This window comes from Aspergillus clavatus, genomic scaffold (assembly GCF_000002715.2).
Source record: "Aspergillus clavatus NRRL 1 1099423829798 genomic scaffold, whole genome shotgun sequence".
NCBI lineage: Eukaryota > Fungi > Ascomycota > Eurotiomycetes > Eurotiales > Aspergillaceae > Aspergillus > Aspergillus clavatus.
The window spans coordinates 687,582-711,992 of NW_001517101.1; the positions used below are offsets into that span (position 1 = coordinate 687,582).

Below are 24,411 nucleotides of genomic sequence, written 5' to 3' on the forward strand. Positions count from 1 at the left end.
CCCTCCCAACCCCCCAACTAACACAACCCCCCCTTTTTTTTTCCCCCACCTCAGCCCCTACGTCGGTCAAGGCGCCGCCCAAGCCGTCGAAGACGCCGCCACCCTCGGCGTCCTCCTCTCCCTCATCTCCTCGCGCAGCGAGATCCCGCGCGCGCTGCACGCCTACGAGAAATCCCGCAAGCACCGCGCCGAGACGGTGCAGCAGTCCGGCACCGCCAACCGCATCACGCTGCATCTGCCCGACGGGGCGGAGCAGCGCGCGCGCGACGAGCAGTTCCGCGCCTCGATGGACGGCGCCGCGAATCCGGATAAGTGGGCGGATCGGGAGACGCAGGAGTTTCTGTGGGGGTGGGATGCGGAGAACGCCGCGCTGGAGGCGTGGGAAGGTGAGTTGAGTTGAGTGTTTTTTGATGTTTTTTTTTTTTTTTCCCTTTGGTTTTGGGTGAGACGGTTTGCTGATGATGATACTTGGGGTGGTGTTGCATAGAGATGGAAAGCGGGCGGTTGTCGGCGACGCGCCATCAATTATGATACTAGTGACTTGTGGGAGGTTCTACAGCTATGACTGGTCTTTTTTTTTGGTTTTTAGATGTTGTTATGAGCGCATATTAGCAGATTCCCGCTGTAGTCCAGGTGTGTGTATATATATACTAGTCTTGTCAACCATCGCATCCTAACATGGTTTGTTGGATCTGTGGAAAGTCATTCTATATTTTTTTTTAACAAACGTTGATTATCATTAGATATACAGCGCCAATTCAATACAAATGCTCAATATCGCCCCCCCCCCCCCCCCCCCTCCAAACAATCTATATGTCCATCCCGCAAAGTCTACGCCTTGTCCTGTTTCTTGGGGAGATATCGTCCACCACCGCGACGGGAGAAGCCCCAGCGAATCTGGTTGGCCATGGAGATTTCGAGATTCAGCTGTTCGGCAAAGGCCCACACCAATCCCGGATTCTTCAGGAAGCCACGGCCGATGAGGACCAGATCGAGTCCATCCTCTTCCAACAAGGAGTTGGCCAGATGCGCATTGTCGATCATGCCCACCGTCGCGACCGCCAGCTTGTCGCCCACGGCCTTCTTGACGGCAATGGCAAAGGGGGCTTGGAAGGCCGGCCTCGCGTGGATATGCTGTGCCGCATGGGTACCTCCGCTGCTCACATCGATCACGTCCACGGCGCCGCTGTCCGCTAACGCCGTGGCGAACCGGACGGTGTCCTGGACTTGCCAGCTGGGCTGGTTGGGCTGTGACTCCTCCAGCCAATCGGTCGCGGAAACCCGCAGGAAGATGGGCATGTTCTCGGGTACGTTGTCCCGGGTGAGCTGGGCGATCTCCATGCTCAGCCGGATGCGGTTCTCGAAGCTGCCGCCGTATTCATCGGTGCGGGTGTTGACGGCGGGGGAGAGGAAGGACATCAGCAGGTAGCCGTGTCCATTGTGAATCTCGATGAAGTCGGCTCCGGCTTTCACCGCGCGTTTGACGGCCGCCACCCACGCGACCTTGAGGTCTTCGATATCCTGCTTGGTCATCTGCTGTGGGACGGGGAATCGATCGTTGAAGGGCTCGTTCGTGGGACCCTTGACGCGATCGGGCCAGCCGCCCATCTTCTCGGACGAGGTATCGCCGGCGGAGAGCCATGGCGCGACGGTGCTGGCCTTGCGGCCCGCGTGCGCCAGCTGCACACCAATGAGCTGGTTCTGGCTGTGCACAAACTCGATCACACGGCGCAGAGGTTCAATCTGGGAGTCCTTCCACAGACCCAAATCTTGCGGGGTGATGCGGCCTTCGGGGACGACGGATGTAGCCTCGACCAGCATGAATCCTGGTCCGCGCTGGGCGATTCCTCCAAGGTGAGCCATGTGCCACGGGGTCATGTGTCCATCCTCGGCGGAGTATTGGCATAGCGGCGATAACTATTCAGCAGCCTTCCGTGTTAGCAGTACCCTCGGGAGCTGGCGCGCAAAGACCCCGTTGGAAGGGAAAACAAGGAGGAGGGAATCATGCTCACCCCAATGCGATTGTGGAAGGTCAGACCGCGCACTGATAGCGGCTGGAACAACTTCGGAATCGCTGCTCCATCGGACTGCGGATCGGCTGCGGTGCCAGCAGCCGGTTCCTGAGCGGGAGTGAAGTAAGGAAGGTCAACCACAGGCTTATTCTCGATATCAGACACTTCGGGACGCGACATGATTGTTGATCTTGCTTGACGAGAGAGCCGAAATTAAGATCCTTCCAAGGAGATGGAATTGTTTTATTTTATATCAATTGAGCAAGTAATCGAGAATGCTGTGAGGATTGCAGGTTGATGATGATGTAACGACTCTTTGGGGGGGGGGGTTGCAGGAGGAGCCTTTATATACCTTGTGTCTCTGATGAAGACGAAGCAAAGATCTCCAGTCCATTGATGATGACAGAAATGACAAATTTCTGATGAAGGCTCGATAGATTCTGACAGATGCAAGCCGTTTCCACGTCTCGTCCCCCATTTGTTGGTCGGCCGAACATCCGTGGTCTCCATGTCTCTCTCATCCTTGCGAGAATGACGCTGGAGGATGGCGGACGATGGTGGATTTGGATTATCAAGCGTGCATAAGCCTCGAATTCAATCGTATATTCCTAGCGCTGATTCCGATCCATTCTTTTTAAGTTTCCCTTCTTCCAAGACAAACATCTGGCGTGATGCTTGCAGGGAATAATAAGAATAGGCCTGTGTAAGTCTCAAGTCTGTGATGTTGAAAGTCAACACTCACCAGGAGTTATATCGGCGGAGTTCGGCATATGCTTATCGTAGCATCAGTCAGACGTTCAATCCGAGGTAGAACGATTCCTTGTCCGCTGCCACCACGTCATCGGGTTCTATTCATATAACGAACCGCCGTCATCACTATCAGAGATTCAGAGACTCCGAGAACAAAAGAAAACTCCCAACGACTTCGCAAATAATCCAGGCAAGAAAACAAAAAAGAAAAAAACAAAAAAAAATGATTGCTCACTGTTATCTTATCGGCTTAAGCGAAGTCGGCGTTACCCAGTCCCGCTAGTCCGCAACAGGCAATGGCCCTCCCCGCCAAAACTTGTACTGTGTAATAATATTGGAATGACTCAAATCATTCTTCCCCCCCCCATCGTCCAGCGCTAACTTCTTCTTCTTTCTTCCTCTTCTTCCTCTTCTTCCTCTTCCTTTTTTCTTCCTCTCTTTCTTTAGTGTCTTTTGTCTTCCATCTTTAATTCCCCCCGTTACCTTAATAGCTACATATTCCCCCCTCTCCCCTCATCATGTCTAAGGGAAAGGTTTGCGTCGCCTTCAGTGGTGGTCTTGACACCAGTGTCATCTGTAAATTGCCCCACACTTCCTCAGCAGTTCCCGCTTCCCCCCGATGCTAACTGTTAATTTTCAGTGAAGTGGCTCATTGATGAGGGTTATGAGGTTGTCGCGTTCAGTAAGTCCTTTCATGTCTCTTCCATCGTGTTGAAGACTGACAACTGACCTCAATTCCATAGCTGCCGATGTCGGCCAGGAAGGTAATTCATCGATGACACATTTACGAATGGCGGTTTGGACCGACCTCTGACCGTTTCTTCTAGAGGACTTCGATGCTATCCGGGAGAAGGCCTTGAAGCTCGGTGCCGTCAAGTGCGAGATTGTTGACCTCCGCCGTATGCAACTTCCATTTTTTTTTTCTGCTAAGCTAGGATCATCGGAATCTAATATCGGATACAGGGGAGTTCATTGAGGAGCTCTGCTTCCCCGCCATTGCCTGCAATGCGATCTACGAGAACGTCTATCTTCTCGGTATGCTATACACACCATCGGCCCAACGACTGAAGAGTTTTACAAGAGACTAACCGGATTTCCAAGGAACCTCCCTCGCTCGTCCCGTCATTGCTCGTGCCCAGATCGAGGTCGCCAAGGTTGGTTGTGCTAAACCACTACTCCACCAACCCACACAGCTCGGAAATTGACACCCCATTTCTACAGCGCGAAGGCTGCTTCGCTGTTTCCCACGGCTGCACCGGCAAGGGTAACGATCAGGTCCGTTTCGAGCTCGCCTTCTATGCTCTGCAGCCCGATATCAAGGTCATTGCCCCCTGGCGTGATCCCGCTTTCTACAACCGCTTCGCGGGCCGGAACGATCTGCTCGCCTACGCTGCCGAGAAGAACATTCCCGTGACCTCCACCAAGTCCAAGCCCTGGAGCATGGACGAGAACCTGGCCCACTGCTCCTACGAGGCCGGCATTCTCGAGGACCCCGATGTCACTCCTCCCGCCGACATGTGGAAGCTCACCCAGGACCCTCTCACCGCCCCCGATCAGCCCGAGGACTTCACCGTTCACTTCGAGAAGGGTATCCCCGTCAAGCTCGAGTACACCGAGGGTGGCCAGAAGAAGGTTGCCACCGACGCCGTTGACCTGTTCCTGACTGCCAACGCTATCGCTCGTCGCAACGGTGTTGGCCGTATCGACATTGTTGAGAACCGTTTCATCGGTATCAAGTCCCGTGGCTGCTACGAGACCCCCGGTCTTACCTGCCTGCGTACTGCTCACATGTGAGTCCATTCGAAACACTCGGCTTGATGCTTGGTTTCTAACAGGCGACTATAGTGACCTGGAAGGTCTGGTTCTGGACCGTGAAGTCCGTGCCCTGCGTGACCAGTTCGTCACCTACAACTACTCCAAGGTCAGTTTCTTCGATGACGAGCTTGCTATGCGATCCACGCTAACCGTTGCTCCCAGCTCCTCTACAACGGTCTCTACTTCTCGCCCGAGCGTGAGTTCCTTGAGTCCTCCATCACTGCTTCCCAGAAGACCGTCAACGGACAGGTCCGTTGCCGCGCCTACAAGGGCAGCGTCTCCATCCTCGGCCGTTCGTCCGACACCGAGAAGCTGTACGACATGTCCGAGTCCAGCATGGACGAGATCGGTGATTTCGCTCCTACCGAGACCACCGGCTTCATCGGTGTCTCTGCTATCCGTCTGAAGAAGTATGGCCAGATGAAGCAGGCCAACGGCGAGAAGCTGTAAATTGTGTGCGGGGATGAGTAATGATGGACGATATACTGGGAGTCCAGAACATTTTTTCGGGGTATCTGTGTTTTATATCATATAACTATTTAAGCATTTTCATGTGTGACGGAATACAAAAGAATGAATTGACAACCATCCTCCAATCCGGATCGCTTTCGAATCCGTGACTCCTGCCCAACGCCAGCTAGAAAATAACCGATCAGCTCTCCCCCTGGTACACCCCTTCAATATCCACTCGAAGAGATGTTCATGGAGTCTCCCCCAGATTCTGGAGCCAATTCAAAGCAACCCTGAGCATAGTCCCGTCCCAGTCATTCGCTGCGATGTCGAGGATCGCCTGTGTATGAATCTCCCCGGTACACATCACAAGCTTCGAGTCCACCTGGCTCGAAGAACCCAGCAAACCAGCAAACTGCTGAATGTCGTCCACATACACCTCATCCGTCCCCGCGAGGACCAGAATCTTCTTCGCATACACATCCTGCCAAAACTCCTTCCCCCCGGCCAGCGGAGTCGCCCAGACCTCCTCCTTGACAGGCCTCCAATTCGAATTAAACACCACCATCGACGCCGCGCTGACAATATCCTTCGCGGCATTGTAGCCGTAGCTCGCAGCGGAACACTCATTCGCACAGCGCGGGCTGATACAAAGAGCAGCGCGAAGCCGCCGCCGCTCCTCCTCCTCCTCAAAAACAGGCCGCACAAGCGGATGCGGCCGACGCATATGCGCCAAGACCGCCAGCACCAGATTCCCGCCCGCCGAGTCGCCCGCGAGCGTGATCTGCGCCGCATCATGGCGCTCCAGCAGGTACCGCAGCGCAGCAGCGGCCTGCGCCAGCTGGCCCGGGTACGCGAGCGCCGGCGCGAGCGTATACTCCAGCAGCATGCATTTCGCCGCTGCGCGCTGCGCCGCGAGGCGCGCGAACTTGAAATGCCCCGCGTTCAGGGGGTAGATGTACCCGCCGCCGTGGAGATAGAGCAGCACGTTGCCCGGCGTGGAAGGGGCGCAGTCGATAAAGTGCAGGGCTGCGGGGGGGTAGTCAGCGCCTGCGTCGATTTCCACGGCCTCGTGCTGGAGATCGTTGGCTTTGCAGAGATTGAGGATGGTGCATCCTGTTGGGCGCAGGCGTGCGCGGGCCTGGTCCAAGGAGAGACTTGTGGATAATCGGGCGGTGTTTCTCATGCAGATTATGCGGAAGGGCGCGGGGTCCCGTTGGAGCAGGAGATCCCGGGCGATGCAGAAGAGGAGTCGGGGAAGGGTGAGGAGAGATCTGGTGAACAGGCGCAGTCTCTGAAGCAGAGTTAGCTGCGGTGGGACATGGCTTTTTGCTCCGGGGAGCCCGGAGGCTGTCATTTGCGGGATGATCAATTCAGGGTGATGCTTGGTGCGTATCCATCCGATGTGATCTCTCATCTAATAAATATATCGATTACCGCTGGTTTGGTTTTGCTCTTTCAAAAGGGACAGCAAGTAAGGCAATGCATTTGTTTGACTTTGGTGATAGCATCACGTGCTCCGCTCCAGACAACCAGCAAACCAATTCCTGAGTCTGTTCTGGTTCATAACGACGACTCCAGCAGATCATCATGGAAAATGCAGCGAGGATTATTCTGCCCCGTCTGTGTCCAAGCATAAAGGACAGCATCTCAACGACATATCACCTAAGCTTATACACGAACTAAAGCACAAGTGTGGCTGAGTAATCTTGTAGTGAATAGTGAAGGCAGATGCATTATTTCTCTTGCTCATCAGCTTAACATCAACCCAGGAACTCCATCGACTCCATCTCCAGAAGATGATTTGCGCTAGCCCTTGAAGCAGCCTACATCATGGTGACCATGATTCCCTGGCCGGCAGTCTACCTCGCCACTGCGGCCGGTGTATATTTGAGGCCTCAGTATACAATCTGGGGCTCATCGATTGCCACGTTCATTCTTCTGTCCATTGTGATAACTACAATCAGGGTTGTTTATAGTCTCATCCTGTATCCTAGCTTCTTTACCCCAATGAAGAATATTCCGTCGCCTCCGGTAAGCTCCTTTGCTGTACGTTGAATGCCATGCCCCCCCCCGTAAACTGATATCATGATGTGCAGACTCGACACTGGTTCACAGGAAATACCAGTTCATATCTTATCAGGACCCCTTTCGAAGAAATGATTGAATGGGCCCGTACTGTGCCAAACACCGGTTTAATTCGTTATTATATCGTAGGCAATAAGGAACGTATACTACTGACGAGCCCCAAAGCCCTGGGTGAACTTCTTGTCCAGAAGGTATACGATTTCCCCAAACCTGAGATGGTTAGACTCAGCCTTTCGCGCGTCACGGGAAAACACGGCGTGCTTCTTGTGGAAGGGGAGAAGCATAAGGTGAGCAGGACTTTCATCTCAATCTGTTGTGTACGGGGCAGCTCATGGGCCAATCTTTCGAACAGAAACAACGAAAGAACCTGATGCCGGCGTTCTCCTATCGCCATATCAAGGACCTCTACCCGGTGTTCTGGTCCAAGAGCATTGAGATGGTCAAGTTGATCGAGAGTGATCTTCGCCGCCGAGCAGACACCGAGGACAATGTCATCCGCGTCAGCGAATGGGCAAGCAGGGCTACTCTGGATATCATTGGCGTCGCCGGAATGGACCACGATTTTGGGTCCCTTCGCAATTCCCAGAACGAGCTCACCAAGCATTATGAGCGACTGCTCAGCGAACCGTCCGTCGGGATGCGCATCATCTTCGTTGTCGGTATTTTGCTAGCGAATTTACAAGTCATACAGAGCCTGCCCCTGAAGCGGAACCGCGAGTTCCGTGAGAGCTCCCAGTTTATCCGGGACGTAGCCCGCCAGGTGATCCGCGAAAAGGAATCCAAAATGAAGGACGGCCAATCTGCCCCAGGATCCGGGATCGACATTGTCTCCGTGGCGCTGGAAAGCGGCGCGTTCACCGAGGAGGAGCTGGTAGACCAGATGATGACCTTCCTCGCCGCCGGCCACGAGACCACATCCACCGCACTCCAGTGGTCCATCTATGCCCTCTGCAAGCACCGGGACGTGCAGACGCGCCTCCGCGAGGAAGTCCGCTCCAATCTCCCCGCCATCTCCGCCGAGAACCCCGAGCCTCTCTCCGCGGCCACACTCGACTCCCTCCCGTACCTCAACGCCTTCTGCAACGAGGTTTTCCGTTTCCACCCGTCTGTCCCGGGGACAATGCGTGAAACCGCCCGCGATACCTCGCTGGTCGGATATCCCATCCCCCAGGGCACGCGAATCCTCATCTCGCCCGAGGTTGTCAACCACAGCAAGGAACTGTGGGGCCCGGATGCAGACCAGTTCAACGTGGAGCGGTGGCTGGGGCCCGGCCGAGCTAACACCGGCGGTGCGAGTAGCAACTATTCGTTCCTGACTTTCTTACACGGGTCACGGAGCTGTATTGGACAGGGGTTTGCGAAAGCTGAGCTGGCTTGTCTTGTCGCTGCCACGGTGGGACGGTTCGAGATGGAGCTGAAGGACCCGGAGGCGAAACTTGAGGTTCGGCTGTCAGCCACGGTTGCTCCTAAGGATGGGGTAGTTGCAAAATTCACGCCGCTGGAAGGGTGGTAAAAAATGGTCTGGGTTGTTATAGCTTTGGCTCCTTGGTACTCTCTGTATGGAGTACCACGTGCCCGCTTGTATAGTTCGGCCGTTCTCTTGAGCGATGTATATATATATATATTAAAAATAAGGTGCCCGCGGCCAAATGAATTTTAATACCCTCGCGCTAGAAGACATACGGCTATTGATACTCTTCCTTGAAAACCATGACTCTCTCAAGCTCCCTGCCGCTCGCATCTTGTTCTATCCATGCCCGCCACATGCCCCCGCAATTAAAATCAAACACAACCTTACCACGACTTAGCCCCTGCTTCTTATCTCCATACGAGCCAGGATCATTGGCTTCGACCACTGTTTCCGCTTCAATCCCGATCATACCGCCCTCGCCCTCCCCGGTCTTGCCCCATCGCCTGCCCGCAGAACGCTGAAGCTCACCACCCGGCCCAGCAACAGCGGCGACAGCTTCCGCCAGGGAACCGGGAGAAGACTGCGAGAAGCGGAGCATCGCACACGCCGTGCGGGCCGCAGCAACACGGAGGAAGGAGTCGCCGTTCCCCGTGCCCGACAATGCCGCGGCTCGTCTCCGCGCGGGGGCAGCAAATCCCCGGCCCTGCGGTCCGCGCGGTTGCCCCGGTGGAGCCTCGAGGTTGGACAACGGTGTATACGGGGATACGGACCTGCTGCTCCAGAACGGCGGAACACACTCGGCCAGCGCCGCGCGCAGCAGAGCGCCCGCCGTTCTCGGCCCACCATGCCGCTGCACCGCATCCTCCTCCATCGGCCGATACACCATCCCATCCATACCCGGCCGCTCGTCCCACGCTTCTGCCCAAAACCCAGCCCCGAGCGTCGGCGTATCCCCAATCCTCCCCGGCAGCTTATTCGTGAGCCCGCCCGTACTCGTCGCAACAGCCAGATCCCCCCACCGATCCAGACAAACGCAGCCCACGGTCCCCTGGCTCGGCAGGACAGAAACAAGCCCCTCCCCCTCCCCCTCCCCCTCCCTGCCTTCTTTCTCCCCCGTTAGCCCCCGCCGATGCTCCTCCCACCGCCTCTTCGTCCAAAACCACCCATCCGGCTTAAACTCCAGCCCCCAGCGCCGCGCCAGATCCTCTGCACCGGGCGCCGCAAGCTGCGCATGCATATTGCCGCCGTCGCCAGTGGGGTCGCCGCGCGCATCACACCCGGCCCGTAAGAGACATTCGCGGGCAAGGTGGATGGGGTGCCGCACGTTCTTGAGGCCCACGACGCCTGCGCCGCGCTTGATGCCGCCGCGGAGAGTATCGTCGTCACCACCATAACCATCATCGTCGCCGCCGCCGCCGTCCGTGTTCCTTGTGGACGTCACCATCACCGAGGCTTCCATCTCGATCGTGCCCGCGGAGGTGAAGACGCTCCCGCGGCCGCAGTTGAAGAGCTCGTCGTCTTCCATGAGCGCGACGGCGTGCACGGCTGCGTCGAGCGCGCTGGCGCCGGCGGCGAGGAGGTCGCGCGTCGAGCGCAGGTAGGAGAGGAGGGAGGCATGGTATTGCGCGTAGAGGTCTGAGGGCAGGGTTGAGCGCTGGATATTGCCTGCGCCGCCGTGGAGGATTAGGGCGGGTTGGAAGGTCTGTGGGCGGGAATCGGACATTGTGGGTGTGGGATGCTGGATGGGATGGTAAAGGGGAGGGGAGGGGGGGGGGGGTTTATGCCGCGGGAATCAGGCTGTCAACAACCTAATGCATGCGTTGTGACTAAACCACCAGTGTCTCGGAAGAGAAAACCAATCAACAAAATGGAGTCGGGCTTTCGATGAATGTGATCCTTTTGAAGACCAACTCACTGCATTATCCAGTTGCTGCTTATTACCTAGTAAATTATCTATTGCCTGTTAGCAGAATTGATCCAGCCCACCATCGCAATGATGACAGATGAGCGGTGTCATCAGTGCAGTCTGTCGTATCATCGTATCGGCAGCCGCAGGCCGTAGCCTTTGCCCCCTTGTGAAGATCAATTCGCCTCCTTCATTGCAATTCCTTCCCACGTCATCAACGCGAACAAAAAATCAGAGAATCAGATGTCTGTACTGAAAAGTCGCATTAGACCGGGTTATCTGCATGTTAATGTACAAGAAGTGGGATATGTCCCAGACAAAACCCAGAGGATGTGTGTGGAGAGCTCTTCTTTTCGCCGTCAAAAGCAATAGAGAAGCACAAAGGATCTCAAGGCTGTGCAATCCATAATCGCCGGCAAATCCAGTGCTTAGAGACAGTCAAAAGTAGGACTAGAAGCACAATGTGAAAAAGTGAAAAATAACCTCTATGCCATGTCTCTTGAAAATGAAATGATCCAGACCCAACACCTGAGAAGAGAGATACGTAATGATATAAGATATAGATTCGGATGGGCAAACGGCAAGGAGAGAGTTGTAGCCGCGCTGCAGAGACATTAGAGGATTTATGCGAGGGCCTTGTCGCCGGATGGAGGAGGAGGAAGCTATCGACCCCATCAATGTCAGCCTCAATTACGATCCAATCAACACAATCAAAATCGACAGTGCTCACCTCGAGTTTTGTGTTATCGGCCATCATTCTCTGGAAACCAATACCGACACCTTCAATGACGGCAAGGAAGACAGCGCACATGATAGCAGAGTTTCTGGCAGCCTTGACACCACCACGGACAGCCAGAGAACCACCAGTGAAGAAACCAGCGATGACTAGAAAAAGGAAACAACCAGGTTAGACTGAATATCCCCAAAGCATACTCCAACTTTTGTTCCCAACGCATGACACAAGCAGGAAGGAAGCAGCAACATACTGGCATTGTAAGGATCCTCCTTCTTCCGGATCCCCTTGATCGCACAATCGAATGTCGAGAACAGGCCACCCCAGACACCGAAGTTACCACCGAGAACGGGCGCTCGGGCCTTGATGGCTGTGAGGGCACCTATCCGTCGCTCGCCGTAGGGGCTGTTTCTGAAACCCTTCACACCGTGCCAGACTGCACCACCGATCGCCTATATGAGCAACACTCTGTCAGTTTCCTGAGATTCCGAGAGGCTGATGTATAACCGGAAAGCAGTGGAGACGTACACCCATGCAGAAAGCACCTCCGAAATCGCTGAGGGCAACCCAGGGACAGGGATCTCTCGAGTGATCCATTGTGAACGATTGAGATTAGAAGAGCTAAAAGGGGTGAAGAGGAAAACGGAGTAACGACGAGCTCAGGTGGCTGTGGGTCGCGATGAATAGGCGTTCAGGAAGCCTGGATGATTCGGTCAAGCGGTACCTTGACAAGCTATCCGTGACTTGGTCGGAAAGGTCGAGGGGAGATCGGTGAGGGTGGTGTTGTTTGTAGTGACGGAAAGAAGAAGCCGTCAGAATCGCTGCGAGAAGATCGGACAGCAGTTGATGCGCTGCGTGTATGGGGGTTGGGTTGGGAGGGCGAAATTTGGTACTGGAGAAGGTTTGCGGAGCGCAACAAGTTCTTTTGGCTTTTTTCATCCGGGAAAACGTGACTTCGCTGGGATGAGGTCACGTGCAGATAACCCGGGGCAGCCCGATTGTCGATTTGCAGGAACAACCAAAGCTGAACGCTAACTGGCTTTGCCACTCCCGTCTTATTTTCTACGCGCCTTTTGCGTCAGGGTTTTCATAAATCTGATGTATCATGCAGGGATTTGCTGAAAGAGACAGAAATTTTTTTTTTCAGAGCAAGGATTCAAGGTCCGAACGGCCGCGAAGCCCTTGACGTTCCGATTCTCCGAGTATTGAAATAGATTCCACGTCTATCGGTATTGGGGGTATATACGTTGTTGAAAAGCAAAAGAAATACAAAAATCAAATGGCCAGGAACATCGGTGTCAGATTCATGACGGCAAATTCCAGATAAAATCCAAAGCTCCACACTCGTAGGCTGGAAGCTGTCCGCTGTTGTTGATACCAAACGGCGCCATGGATGGGTCAAATGGAAGCGAGAGCCAGTCATCGGCAGCGATGTCATTCAGGGATGGAGTAAACCCCATTTCTGATATACTCTGGGGAACGGGAGGATTCATTCCCAGTGGGGTATTTTCGTCACTGGTGTGATTTATGTAAAATGGGGGCGCCAGGGAGTGCCGTGTGCTAGACGCATGCCGCTTTCTGATAGCTTTGGATGAGGCTAACAGGTTCCGGCGCAACCGTGATACATGGGTTTCTAAAAGGGTAGCATATCGCGTGCTTAAATGGATATCATCCAAGGCGTTTGATCTCAATGCCTGAATCGTCCGCTCAAGAATATCCAATGATTCGCGGAGCGTTGCCTGGCGAGTACCCAGGCTGAGAGCTTTCATCAGAAATATGGAGGCACTTGTGATTTTGATGAATATCCGGACCGGCGAGAACCGCAGTGCTCCAATTTCAGCAAGCTGAGTGACCTTTTCCAATATTCGGCAGCAGCCATCGATGACTTCTTGAATATACTCGTGGTCAATTGGGTCGATGTTCATGGAGCGAACTTCTCCCTCGGCGTTGCAGTCTGCAAGGGCGCGCTCTACTACAGCCTGCATTCCTACCGAGTGGGTATAGACACGGACAAAGTGATATTCGATGAAAATATCGTCATAGAACGGCTTGTCATGCACTAAATTAGGTCAATGTAAATTCCTTCGCAACCCTGAAGGGATCCAAAGCAGAGAGACCGTGCAAACTTACGCTGTGGCTGTAGGTATCGTTCCTTCCATTTGTCAAGAAGTGGACGAAAATGATCGAGCAAATCGATATAGCGGCCGCTTTGTAGCTGTTGTCTCGCAAACGAAACAGAAGGGAAGAACATGTCCGTGACAGACTTGGCGAGTTTGGTCAAGTCCATCCAGGAGTCCATGAACGTCAGCCATTCTTCTCCCGATTGACTCAGCTCCCTTGCTGTCTGTCGATTGATGATCGAGTGGCTCAGACCCTGTGGCATGAGGGACACACAGCCTATGCGCCATGCCATCTGGTTGATATATACGTACAACAGCCGCTGCACCCGCTGCCTACGCAGCCGTATCTGGTCCTGCGTCATGAAGCGTTCATATACCGCAAAGGTATTGCGCCCTTTATCTCCAGTCTCGTAGATGCCCAATTCATACGCGAGCGACAATGCTGATCCGAGAAGCATCCATGACATTTGATCGGATCGCTTAGCAGGCTCGATCATATCTTTTGCCCATCTATTCTCGGACACATCGCTACTGTCAGCCTGTTCTTGGGGCTCGTGATCTACTGTAACCAGGTCGGAATCCCAACCGTCACTCTCCGGAGGGAAGTGGAGCGAACGAGGGTGCCAATCGGACATGAGCAACAGGGCTTCTATTGTACCGATGTTGCGGATCTTCGGCTGCGAAGAGATTTCTTGCCCGAAGGTGAGTCTCGTTACCAGCTGCTGACAGTGCTGCCATAGCCTATGGTGGATAAAGAAATTCCGTGACTGGCCACCAGCCCCAGGCAGCACATGGTACCGGGACGATATCATTAACATCGTACAACAGAGGACAGGGTCCTGGGAGATGAGCCAACGATGGTTCTTGTGATCGGCATAGAAGTCCGTCAGGACTGGAGATAGAATCGACATGTTCTTGAAAAAGCTAGAACGAAGGTAGTCAGCGGCAGTGACATTGACGAAGCATCTCAAGGAACATACAGATCAATAAGCGTCACGGCCTCTCGAGCCGTGAACCAGCCCATCTTAACGAATCTGCACGCCTCCCAGACACTCAGCACCTCCTTTACCACCTGAGACAGCTCAACCGGACGCATGGCCTTCTCCAAGATCGCCGGAGAAACCGCCAGGTCCACTTGCTTCATCAGATGATCGCGAGTACTACCATGACCTGCCAGGGTCCGCCCATTGTCAGGTAGAGAGTCTGATTCATTCAAGCTGTCTGGCTGACTTTGGGCGGTGGCGGCCTCAAAGAGAATATTGAGAGCATCATTCCCGCTAGAAACGACCGTCCGCATCATTGAGTTGGCCAGGTTGGAGGAGGACTGCGTTCTATTTGACCGGTTGTCATGATCGTATGATTGTTGCGGGCTCCCAGCCCTATCTGCGTGCCTGGTGTTGTGGCTTACAGGGCTAGGTCCCTGTGCAGGTGCCGGCGGCTGATATGAAACAGCATCGCCGTGCGCAGCAGCAGCAGTAGCCAACCTAGGTTGTGTCCGTGATGGCGTTGAAGTATCATCTTCTGACCGCCCTGCGTCGAATGTCAGTTGATATTCTCATACCCCAGATATATCGACAATCGAAAATAGCCGGGGAACAAACCTCGCTTCTTCGACCGCTCCCATGCCCTCTTCTCGTCAAACACACACGGCTTCTGTTCTCTACGACACTTCGCACAGGGAGGACCTAGAGGCAGACCATCCGGACCAGTCCCCAGATCACATTTAGCCTTTCTTTGCCGACAAGAGATGCATGCCTTGTAAGTCCGCTGATATGTCCGGTCGAAGTTGTTGCCGCTGCGGGATGGCCTCCGAGTCTCCATTGCTTCCGTACCTTACCTACGATTGCACTGCAAGGTACCGGTATAGTGAATTGGCCAATCACATCATGTCAGTTGAAACATCCTATATTGTTGTCATTATCATATCGCCAGATGTATGGACGGAAAGCTCTAAAGAGTTAGATTTTCCGGATTGGGTCCGCCGGATATTGGGGATATCTGCACCAGGGGATGAAGGGGGAAAAAAAACAAGAGGGAGAGCAGGGCGGGAGTTTGCGAAATACCCGTCACTTGCCGGGCCCCAGCGGAGGAACAAAATATCCGGTAGGCAGTCAAGATCACAAACGAAACTTGTTGGGTGTCACAGGCCTCCATAGGTAGCTCTCTTCTTGTGGGGGTTATTGGTCTCATTAGAACCAGATATGAAGTCTTGGATAGTTGGATTCGATTCTACTTATCCACTTTTTAAGGAGAATGAAAGATAAAGAGGGGCGCGTGACTTGGGAGTTGGTTTTCTACTATCTATCCGTATAGGTTCCTGCTGTTGCACAGCACAGCAATAGGGTGCAAGGGGGTTCTTGATTTTCATCATGCATATATTGCCGCGTCATAATCCCTTGATTAGCAATGCTTACATTACTTAACAGTTGACATGCTTTTGGAAGGAACATCATACATGTATGGCGTATGCAAGAATGTCTTTTGAAAACGGCTAGACATTATTATAGTGGAGGTCTTTTGACTTTGATGGAGCGCGCCTCGTGAGCTTCGATGGCTCCGGAGTATATCTTCACAAAATAAACACGGAGCTTGAACTAGCTAGAACTATTATAGATTTATAGAATTATAGCACCAATTCACTAATTGCTATAGTGCCCATGACTCCATTGTCCATACTCCAGTGTCCATATTAGGATTCTGGGGCTGGCGTTCTCCAGAGGTCAAATCACCTCGGAAAAGAGCGGAAATCGGAGCGCTCAAGGTCGGATATTTCCAGTTGCGGAAGAAATTCCGCCGCGGGCATTTTTGCGTCTTGTGTTCTTGTGTCGTGTCGTCGTCTGTACGCCAAACTTGAGAAAGAGACGAATGAGGATGTCTTGGTAGAGGAACTGACCTTTATTCTCTGGCAATAGGAATAGGCAGTCTCGTAGTGTATGTAAGTAACCCTTATGCATAAAACATCGCACTGAAGACTATCGCACGGTACTTATCCTCCGCCGCCCCGCCTGTCAAGTGTCAACTATCAGCGAGTATACAAGTAAAGTCACTCAAGTCACTCACTGACATACTTGCCTCAAATTCTCAATCCTTCAAAGAAACCCAAGTCAACTCCCCTCTTCTCCTGTCCCCAGAGAAACCCCACCACAAAATAAAAAAAATGGCCGACTCAACAACCCCCAAAATCACCCTCCACACCTACTTCCGCTCCTCCTGCTCAGCCCGACTCCGCATCGCCCTCAACCTCAAATCCATCCCCTACACCTCCATCGCCGTCAACCTACTCAATGGAGAGCAACTGACCCCAGAAAACCGCACCCTCAACCCCTCCGCCACAGTGCCCACCCTCATCATCACACACCCAACCAAAGCACCCACCACCATCACCCAGTCCCTCGCCGCACTCGAGTACCTCGAAGAAACGACCCTGGGGTCCAGCCACGCGCTGCTCCCACCGGCGTCCGATCCCGAGGCGCGCGCCCTCGTCCGCACCCTCACAGACATTCTGTCCTGCGACATCCAGCCCGTCACGAACCTCAAGATCCTGAAGCGGGTGGCGCCGTTCGGCGTCGACAGGGCCGCGTGGTCGAAGGAGCTGATCGAGGACGGCTTCCGCGCGTATGAGGCCATTGCCGCGCGGACGGCGGGAGTCTTCAGCGTCGGCGATAGCATCACCATGGCCGATGTGTGTCTTGTTCCTGCGGTGTGGGGTGCGGAGCGCGCGGGCGTGAAGGTGCAGGAGTTTCCGACGATTTGGCGCGTTGCGCAGCGGCTGGAGCTGGAGGATGCGGTGAAGAGGGCGCATTGGAGGACGCAGCCTGATACGCCGGAGGAGTTTCGGATGGAGGTGTCGTGAGTGAGAGAGAGAGAGAGAGAGAGAGAGAGAAAGGCGGGGATTGGGTGTAGATAAGATTCTAGACGGGGTTGAGATGATGCTTGTATGCATCAAATGTGCTGGGGTTTGACTACATTGATTGCGAAGTATGCCGATGGCTTGTAAATGGAGACTGGTAGTCTATCTTCAAATAAATTCTCATAGCTAGTTCGTACCAATAAAAATCAGCCTCCTTTGGCATGCCCGATACAGGGCAGGAACAATCAGACACACAACAACTAAAAGTCCAGCTTGACAGGCGGAAGAATGGTTCCTACGCAGTCGCCGAAGCCGACGTAGTTGCCTTCGGTGCCGGCCATACCGCGCAGGATAACCGTGTCACCGTCCTCCAAGAACAGCCTCTCGGAGCCATCAGCCAGCTTGATGGGGTTCTTTCCGTTGGTCTGCTCCAGCAGACTACCCTCGGTCTGTGACTCCTTACCGGAGATTGTGCCACTGCCCAGCAGATCACCAGTGTTCAGGTTGCAGCCCGTGATGGTGTGGTGGGTTAGCATCTGGGGGAAAGAGTACAGCAGGTTCTTCGCGTTGCTGCGCGAGATCACAGTGGGCTGGCCGCCAGCATTGGTGATCTCCACCTCGAGGGGAATATCGAAGGCATTCTGTTCGCGCTTCTCGCGCAGGTAGGGCAGGAGGGCCTCGCGGTTGCCGGGCTCCAGGCCAGTCGTGCGGAACGGCTCCAAGGCGTCCAGCAGGACCACCCACGGTGTGATTGTGGTGCCAAAGTTCTTCGCGTTGAAAGGACCCAGGGGAACGTACTCCCACGCCTGGATATCACGGGCGGACCAGTCATTCATGAGCACCACGCCGAAGATGTGGTCCTCGGCCTCATCGATGGGCACGGGGTGGCCCAGCTCGTTGGTCGTGCTGACGAAAGCAGCCAGCTCCAGCTCAATGTCCAGCTTCTTGCAGGGAGAGAAAGTTGGCACCTTGGGGTTCGCGGCGGGGTTGGCCAGGATCTGCCCGTTGGGGCGGCGGATGGGGGTGCCCGAAGCGACCACCGAGGAAGCACGGCCATGGTAGCCGACAGGCAGATGCTTGTAGTTGGGTTGCAGAGCATTTTCAGGTCCACGGAAGAGCACACCTATGTTGTAAGCATGGTTGAGGCCCGCGTAGAAGTCCGTGTAGTCGCCGATCTGCATGGGTACATGGTTGGTCACCTCCGACAAGGGCACGAGAACCTCCTTCTGCAGAGTTTCGTTGTCTTTGAGGAGCTGGGGGAACGGTGTGTCGGCACGGAAAACAGTCTGGATATATTCACGGACTTCGCGATGCACTGGGCGACCGAGAGCAGCGAATGCGTTCAGGGTAGGCTGGCTGAACACGCCAAGATGGGGCTGGATGACGGAAAGCTGCGAGAAACCTCCGGATGAGGCGAACGCGCTGAGGTTCAACGCATAGTCTCCGATCGCAACTGCGGCAACGCGAGATGTGGCCTTTGCAGAGGAAATGATACCAAATGGGATATTGGCCAGAGAGAAAGGCGAATTCTTGGGGATCTGAAGCCACGAAGCCATTGTGTTCGTGATGTGAGGAGGAATCTGGAGAAGAGACGGGACAGCAATCAAACCAAAAAAAGGTGAAATCGTTCAAGTTGACTTTCCACTCAGCGACACGAAAGGGAGCTTAAGAACCCAAACATCCGGCCGCTTCTCTCTGCCCCTCCTCCATCGTTTTAAAACACAGGCGTCTCGCCCATGATCTCCATCTCTCTTCCATGGGTGATTCCGTTGTGCTCGATCACGCACTGCGGAACCGCCCCGCGGCAGTTTGGTCCTGCACCACCACCATCACCCGCTTATCACCGGCTATTGCTGTTTTTCGTCCTCCTCCGTTGCCAGTTCCGCACTGTCCAGCAGTTCTCCCCGCAAAATCCAGATTTATCCAGCATGAGTTCATCAGTGCTGCGGATGAGCAGTTTCCCCCTCCCCCGTCCCCCCGGAGGGTTGACGGCTTCTTGATATCTATTGTCAACAGTGTTTGCCCCCTTCATAAGAAGAGCAGCTAGTCTCTCTCTCTCCTCGACTGATCCTCATAATAGTAATACTACTCTATACCACTACCAGTCCACCCTTTCTCTACTATACTATACTATACTATACTATACTACACTATAAGCAGCTTGAGTCAGGTATAGTATAGTACTACGGGCACTGCATACCATGCCTGTCACCCAGTTCTCGCATCCTGATCCTTATTCGTACCAGGTTGGATTCGATTCCTACCATGAGTATGTGTTGTAGTAGATCATCAGCTTTGAAGACTTCTCAAGCTAATCGACGTTATAGGACGGAAGCTATTGAAGGAGCCCTCCCTGTAGGGCAGAACTCGCCTCAGAAGGCCCCTCATGGCCTATACGCCGAGAAGCTCTCCGGAACCGCTTTTACTGCCCCCAGACACGAGAACAAGCAGACTTGGGTCTACAGAATCATCCCCGCCGCTGCACACGAGAACTTCGTGGCTGAGGATGCCGATTCCTACCATACCCGTATGACGACCGAGACACACAAGCTACACCATATCCCCAATCAGTTGAGATGGGACCCGTTCGATCTGGATGAGACCGTCGATTGGGTCCATGGCCTTCATCTTATCGCGGGATCGGGTGACCCAACGTTGAAACAGGGCTTGGGTATTCTCCTGTATGCTGCTGGAGAGGACATGGGGAAGGAGGCTTTCTACTCGGCCGATGGTGACTTTCTGATTGTCCCTCAGCATGGTGTGCTGGACATCCAAACCGAGCTGGGACGGCTTATTGTCCGTCCCAACGAGATTTGTGTGATCCCTCGCGGCATCAGGTATTTTCTCTTCGCCCATATGACGTCAAAAAGCTGATTGACGTGACATGCAGATACCGTGTGACTCTTCCAACGGGCCCAGTGAGAGGATACATCTGCGAGCTCTACCAGGGCCACTACCAGCTGCCTGAATTAGGCCCAATCGGCTCCAACTGCCTGGCCAACGCACGCGATTTCCAAGCTCCAGTAGCATCATTTGAGGACGAGGAAGAAGAGTATCGCCTTTACAGCAAGTTCAACAACACGCTCTTCTCTGCGCGCCAGGACCACTCGCCCTTCGACGTCGTCGCCTGGCACGGCAACTACTACCCCTACAAGTACGATCTTGGTCGTTTCAACGTCATCGGCTCCATCTCCTTCGATCATCCTGACCCCTCAATCTTCACTGTCCTGACTGGACCCTCGGATCACGCTGGCACCGCCATCGCCGACTTTGTGATCTTCCCACCTCGCTGGCTGGTGGCCGAGGGTACCTTCCGGCCTCCTTGGTTTCACCGCAACACCATGTCCGAATTCATGGGTTTGATTTGCGGCGGCTACGATGCGAAGACGGGCGGTGGCTTCCAACCGGCCGGTGCCAGTCTGCACAATGTGATGAGCGCTCACGGTCCCGATACTGACGCTTTTGAGGGCGCCAGCAATGCCGAGCTGAAACCCCAAAAGGTCGGCGATGGTAGCATGGCTTTCATGTTTGAGAGGTACGCAGTATTGCAATTACCGTGTATGACTTAATTACTAACTCTTTTTTTTTTAGCTGTCTCATGGTTGGCGTGTCCGAATGGGGCCTCAAGACCTGCCAGAAAGTGCAGGAAAAGTACAATGAACACAGCTGGCAGCCACTGAAGAGACACTTCAAGAATTTCAACAAGGCATGAGTTGGGATAAACCTAGCATAGCATAGTTGGCGTCAGCTCTTGTATCATTGACCATTTGCTCGATTTCGATATACCATTTGAGTCTCAGCCCGTGTTCAGCTGCTTGGACTTGCGATAAAGCTTTAATTAATTTCTACTACTCGATAAGTCAAGATATTCCCTACAGCTCTACCCCAGAAACCTCTGTGCCCTTGAGATTGGTGCCGTATAACTTAAGATAATACCCACAGCCCTAGGATGTAAGGCTTCTTCAGTACAGGTATTCGTAGGCTGGCATTCACATCTTTGTTTTATGAAAGCTTCCAGATAAGTCTATAGTATTTTGGAAGAATAAATGCCAAAGTCATTTAAAGATACGACTATTGTTAAAGAGAAATTCTAGTCTTGACGCGCTGCGCCCTTATAGAACAATATGGTATATACAAAAAGGGCCGACACAAAAACCAACCCCACCATCAAACGGACCCCTCAACCTCCTTCCTCAACGCCTCCTTCACAATCGCACCACACATCTTCGCGTAGGGATTCGTCTGCACAGCCAGCTGCTGTGCGACCTTATTACCATACCTTCCTCCGAAGAAAAAGTCCCTACTGGCCATCTCCTCGAGCTGATCAGGCCCCAACTCCTGCAACTTATCCGGCCCACCCATCGCCTCCCCCTCTTTCAGATTCTTCTTTATCCTCGCCGCCTTGAGCATCAGATATCCACGGTGCGTGTGCGAGTCCGCTAGGATCCTCGCCTGGACCGTCGAGACGGGATCCGCAGGCGACCTGGGCGTGCAGAGCGTGATCGCCTTCCCCAGGTCGAAGAGGAGGCGCGAGGCGGATTCGACGTGGTTGGGAGCGAAGATGGCGTCATCTGCGTCTGTGGACGCGGTGCTCTGTGCTGTCTTTTCGATGAGCAGGCGGATTGTCTGGGCTCGATTTACGTAGGCGGGGGGATACGTCGGATGCTCGACGATGAGGGCGTCGAGGCCCTTGATTGCGGATTCGATGGTACTTGGGGAGACGTCCTCGGCTTGGAGGGCGCGGATGATGCTCAGCTCGCACTCTCTGAGTGATTCGTGAGTCTCTGCTGAGATGTGGAGGTATTCAGGGAATGGGGAGAGGGCTGCGTCGATGGCGACGGCGGAGGATGGAGAGGACTCTGCGTCGAAGAGGGCTTGGAGGACGGCAGAGTCGTTGGAGGTAAGAGAAGGACGACTGGCGTCGATGGTAGTGCCGATGGCCATTTTGGTATGTATTCTCTTCGTTGAGGTGTTTTCGATCCTTAGGGCAGCGGTGCTGGGAGAACTGAGAAGTTGGACAAGGTACTGTTGAACACCGCGATGGCATCAAAGATAACGCTGATAACTATAACTACCGATCTTCCCAGCTATGAGCTCATCAAGCCAATGATAACCAAACTAATTGCTGATCACACGCCAAGATAGTCTCGGGAGTTTCACTTTGATTGATCGTCATTACCGCCGGATGTTTGATCAAATACCCGCCCCTCCCCGGCGATTGCTCCAAATACCCGCCCACAACCGTCGCCAGTTTGATAACGGCTATCGTGGAAGGATCCCAGAGTTTCGAATACACTGCCGATGCCATCATGACCCAACGACGGAGGTTTCAAGCTGTCACAAAGTGTGAGACATGCTTACAACCCGTCACCGGATGTTTGGTTCGACTTATAAGAGATGTGGCCCATCCGGCCATGATCATAGTGAGACTCAGACAGAACAAGCATCCAACCGCCACTTTCAATAACACTTATAGCGCAGGCTAAGTTCTCGCTTGAATAAACCGCAATCACGTCTACATTCCCCTCGGATTGAAACGAAATGGCTCCTTCGGCTGTTTCTCCAGCACCCGCCGACCGGGTTCCCTCAAGCTTCGCCAGCTACAGAGGCTACGACAATGTCCACTGGTACGTGGGCAACGCAAAGCAGGCTGCTTCATACTACATCACCCGCATGGGCTTCAAGCGCGTCGCCTACCGTGGTCTAGAGACAGGCTCCCGCAGCATCTGCTCCCACGTTGTCCGCAACGGCGACATCACTTTCATCCTGACCTCGCCTCTGCGGTCACTGAACCAGATCGACCGGTTCCCGGCGGAGGAGCAGGAGCTGCTGAAGGAGATTCACGCTCATCTCGAGAAGCACGGTGATGCCGTCAAAGATGTCGCTTTTGAGGTCGACTCGGTGGACGCCGTTTTTGACGCTGCAGTGAAGAACGGGGCTAAGGTTGTGTCTCATCCTCAGACGCTGGAGGATGCCGACGGTTCTGTCCGGGTTGCTACCATCCAGACATACGGTGAGACAACACACACTCTGCTGGAGAGGGGCTCGTATCGCGGTGCGTTCCTGCCCGGCTACCGTCTTGAGACCGGACCTGAGGATCCTGTTTCCCAGCTGCTGCCGGGTGTGCATCTGAAGCGGATCGATCACTGCGTCGGAAACCAGGACTGGGACGAGATGGACAAGATCTGCGAATAGTAAGTCCGCTATACTTTTGAATTCACGTGCGATTGCTAACCAGTCTGAAGCTATGAAAAGGCCCTCGGTTTTCACCGTTTTTGGTCTGTCGACGACACGCAAGTTTGCACGTAAGTGGAACCCGCTTCACGAGGTATACACAAGATGCTAAGACTTCAGCATAGTGAATACTCTGCTCTCAAGAGTATCGTGATGGCTTCCCCCAACGAGGTCGTGAAGATGCCCATCAACGAACCCGCCAAGGGAAAGAAGCAGTCCCAGATCGAAGAATACGTCGACTTCTACAACGGCGCTGGCGTCCAGCACATCGCTCTTCTGACCGACGATATCATCCGGGCTATCACCAACCTCAAGGCCCGGGGTGTCGAGTTCATCAAGGTCCCAGATTCATACTACGAGGACGTGAAGCTGCGGCTCAAGAAAGCCGGCCTGACTCTGCACGAGGACTTCGAGACGATCCGCAGCCTGGACATCCTCATCGACTTCGACGAGGGTGGCTACCTCCTGCAGCTGTTTACCAAGGTATGTCCCTATCAGGCAGCCCCCAAATCCAAGAGCTCATATACTAACCGTCCTCACAGCATCTGATGGACCGTCCAACCGTCTTCATCGAGATCATCCAACGACACAACTTCTCCGGCTTCGGCGCTGGCAACTTCAAGTCACTTTTCGAGGCCATCGAGCGCGAGCAGGCTCTGCGTGGAAACCTGGTGTAAGAAAAGTTATTCTTGAGTGGGCATCTTTGGGACTTGTTTGGTTTGCTGCCTTTTTTGCATTTCTGTTCAATACCAATCGTGTACATTGGAAGCATTTTCTATAGCGTTTGCTAATGACCAAAATTCGATTCATTGCTACCTGAAAGAGAGCTTCACGCTGACTTTTGAATTGCATACCAAAAAAAAAAAAAAAAAAAATCCTTGTAGTTCTAACTGCGGTGGGTAATGGGTGAGAGAAGCAAATCACTGCTGCTAGTTACTTCTCACCCTTTTTTTTGCCGCCAAGCACTCACTCTGTTAGAAATAAAGACTAGGATGCACTCGGTGGAACTTGCATGTACTTAAATATCCATAGCTCTACACAT

The 24,411-nt window shown here is 53.7% G+C and overlaps 13 protein-coding genes across 13 annotated transcripts in view, besides 10 other annotated features; 6 read left to right on the forward strand and 7 right to left on the reverse strand.

Annotated features, from left to right (window-relative positions):
- The window catches only part of ACLA_090210 (putative salicylate hydroxylase), a gene marked incomplete at both ends in the record, with an annotated part of 1,801 nt that extends 1,270 nt beyond the window's left edge, over window positions 1-531 (forward strand). The window contains 2 exons of the mRNA XM_001272753.1: window positions 55-386; window positions 488-531. Of these exons, the coding sequence (XP_001272754.1) occupies window positions 55-386; window positions 488-531 (376 nt within the window). The remainder of the gene's footprint in view (window positions 1-54; window positions 387-487) is intronic.
- Window positions 532-831: 300 nt separating this feature from the next.
- Window positions 832-2,192, reverse strand: ACLA_090220 (NADH:flavin oxidoreductase/NADH oxidase; the record flags this gene model as incomplete). Its single annotated transcript, XM_001272754.1, has 2 exons — window positions 832-1,917; window positions 2,013-2,192. 2 exons carry the CDS (start codon window positions 2,190-2,192, stop codon window positions 832-834), a joined length of 1,266 nt encoding a protein of 421 aa, XP_001272755.1.
- Window positions 2,193-2,954: 762 nt separating this feature from the next.
- Window positions 2,955-2,986: a microsatellite.
- Window positions 2,987-3,143: 157 nt separating this feature from the next.
- Window positions 3,144-3,183: a microsatellite.
- Window positions 3,184-3,280: 97 nt separating this feature from the next.
- On the forward strand, window positions 3,281-5,027 carry ACLA_090230 (argininosuccinate synthase; the record flags this gene model as incomplete). Its single annotated transcript, XM_001272755.1, has 9 exons — window positions 3,281-3,338; window positions 3,403-3,444; window positions 3,506-3,526; window positions 3,590-3,661; window positions 3,726-3,797; window positions 3,864-3,916; window positions 3,984-4,552; window positions 4,608-4,683; window positions 4,740-5,027. 9 exons carry the CDS (start codon window positions 3,281-3,283, stop codon window positions 5,025-5,027), a joined length of 1,251 nt encoding a protein of 416 aa, XP_001272756.1.
- Window positions 5,028-5,277: 250 nt separating this feature from the next.
- Window positions 5,278-6,444, reverse strand: ACLA_090240 (putative lipase/esterase; the record flags this gene model as incomplete). Its single annotated transcript, XM_001272756.1, has 1 exon — window positions 5,278-6,444. One exon carries the CDS (start codon window positions 6,442-6,444, stop codon window positions 5,278-5,280), a length of 1,167 nt encoding a protein of 388 aa, XP_001272757.1.
- Window positions 6,445-7,037: 593 nt separating this feature from the next.
- ACLA_090250 (cytochrome P450) lies at window positions 7,038-8,628 on the forward strand (the record flags this gene model as incomplete). Its single annotated transcript, XM_001272757.1, has 3 exons — window positions 7,038-7,061; window positions 7,127-7,402; window positions 7,468-8,628. The coding sequence occupies 3 exons, from the start codon at window positions 7,038-7,040 to the stop codon at window positions 8,626-8,628; spliced, it is 1,461 nt and encodes a 486-aa protein (XP_001272758.1).
- A 172-nt stretch (window positions 8,629-8,800) lies between these two features.
- ACLA_090260 (isoaspartyl peptidase/L-asparaginase) lies at window positions 8,801-10,249 on the reverse strand (the record flags this gene model as incomplete). The annotated part of the gene is made up of 1 exon (XM_001272758.1): window positions 8,801-10,249. One exon carries the CDS (start codon window positions 10,247-10,249, stop codon window positions 8,801-8,803), a length of 1,449 nt encoding a protein of 482 aa, XP_001272759.1.
- Window positions 9,599-9,623: a microsatellite.
- Window positions 9,599-9,624: a microsatellite.
- An 806-nt stretch (window positions 10,250-11,055) lies between the features above and the next one.
- On the reverse strand, window positions 11,056-11,762 carry ACLA_090270 (protein transporter TIM17; the record flags this gene model as incomplete). Its single annotated transcript, XM_001272759.1, has 4 exons — window positions 11,056-11,094; window positions 11,163-11,317; window positions 11,419-11,617; window positions 11,694-11,762. The coding sequence occupies 4 exons, from the start codon at window positions 11,760-11,762 to the stop codon at window positions 11,056-11,058; spliced, it is 462 nt and encodes a 153-aa protein (XP_001272760.1).
- A 707-nt stretch (window positions 11,763-12,469) lies between these two features.
- On the reverse strand, window positions 12,470-15,106 carry ACLA_090280 (putative C6 transcription factor; the record flags this gene model as incomplete). The annotated part of the gene is made up of 4 exons (XM_001272760.1): window positions 12,470-13,224; window positions 13,296-14,209; window positions 14,266-14,815; window positions 14,887-15,106. The coding sequence occupies 4 exons, from the start codon at window positions 15,104-15,106 to the stop codon at window positions 12,470-12,472; spliced, it is 2,439 nt and encodes an 812-aa protein (XP_001272761.1).
- An 829-nt stretch (window positions 15,107-15,935) lies between these two features.
- Window positions 15,936-15,973: a microsatellite.
- A 469-nt stretch (window positions 15,974-16,442) lies between these two features.
- maiA (maleylacetoacetate isomerase MaiA) lies at window positions 16,443-17,138 on the forward strand (the record flags this gene model as incomplete). Its single annotated transcript, XM_001272761.1, has 1 exon — window positions 16,443-17,138. The coding sequence occupies one exon, from the start codon at window positions 16,443-16,445 to the stop codon at window positions 17,136-17,138; it is 696 nt and encodes a 231-aa protein (XP_001272762.1).
- Window positions 17,137-17,171: a microsatellite.
- Window positions 17,141-17,167: a microsatellite.
- A 224-nt stretch (window positions 17,172-17,395) lies between the features above and the next one.
- On the reverse strand, window positions 17,396-18,691 carry fahA (fumarylacetoacetate hydrolase FahA; the record flags this gene model as incomplete). Its single annotated transcript, XM_001272762.1, has 1 exon — window positions 17,396-18,691. The coding sequence occupies one exon, from the start codon at window positions 18,689-18,691 to the stop codon at window positions 17,396-17,398; it is 1,296 nt and encodes a 431-aa protein (XP_001272763.1).
- Window positions 18,692-19,253: 562 nt separating this feature from the next.
- Window positions 19,254-19,289: a microsatellite.
- Window positions 19,254-19,290: a microsatellite.
- Window positions 19,291-19,336: 46 nt separating this feature from the next.
- On the forward strand, window positions 19,337-20,847 carry hmgA (putative homogentisate 1,2-dioxygenase (HmgA); the record flags this gene model as incomplete). Its single annotated transcript, XM_001272763.1, has 4 exons — window positions 19,337-19,404; window positions 19,463-19,972; window positions 20,026-20,670; window positions 20,727-20,847. 4 exons carry the CDS (start codon window positions 19,337-19,339, stop codon window positions 20,845-20,847), a joined length of 1,344 nt encoding a protein of 447 aa, XP_001272764.1.
- Window positions 20,848-21,302: 455 nt separating this feature from the next.
- On the reverse strand, window positions 21,303-22,079 carry hmgX (the record flags this gene model as incomplete). The annotated part of the gene is made up of 1 exon (XM_001272764.1): window positions 21,303-22,079. One exon carries the CDS (start codon window positions 22,077-22,079, stop codon window positions 21,303-21,305), a length of 777 nt encoding a protein of 258 aa, XP_001272765.1.
- Window positions 22,080-22,676: 597 nt separating this feature from the next.
- On the forward strand, window positions 22,677-24,046 carry ACLA_090330 (4-hydroxyphenylpyruvate dioxygenase family protein; the record flags this gene model as incomplete). The annotated part of the gene is made up of 4 exons (XM_001272765.1): window positions 22,677-23,329; window positions 23,381-23,440; window positions 23,495-23,852; window positions 23,912-24,046. The coding sequence occupies 4 exons, from the start codon at window positions 22,677-22,679 to the stop codon at window positions 24,044-24,046; spliced, it is 1,206 nt and encodes a 401-aa protein (XP_001272766.1).
- A 178-nt stretch (window positions 24,047-24,224) lies between these two features.
- Window positions 24,225-24,244: a microsatellite.
- Window positions 24,245-24,411: the final 167 nt, after the last annotated feature.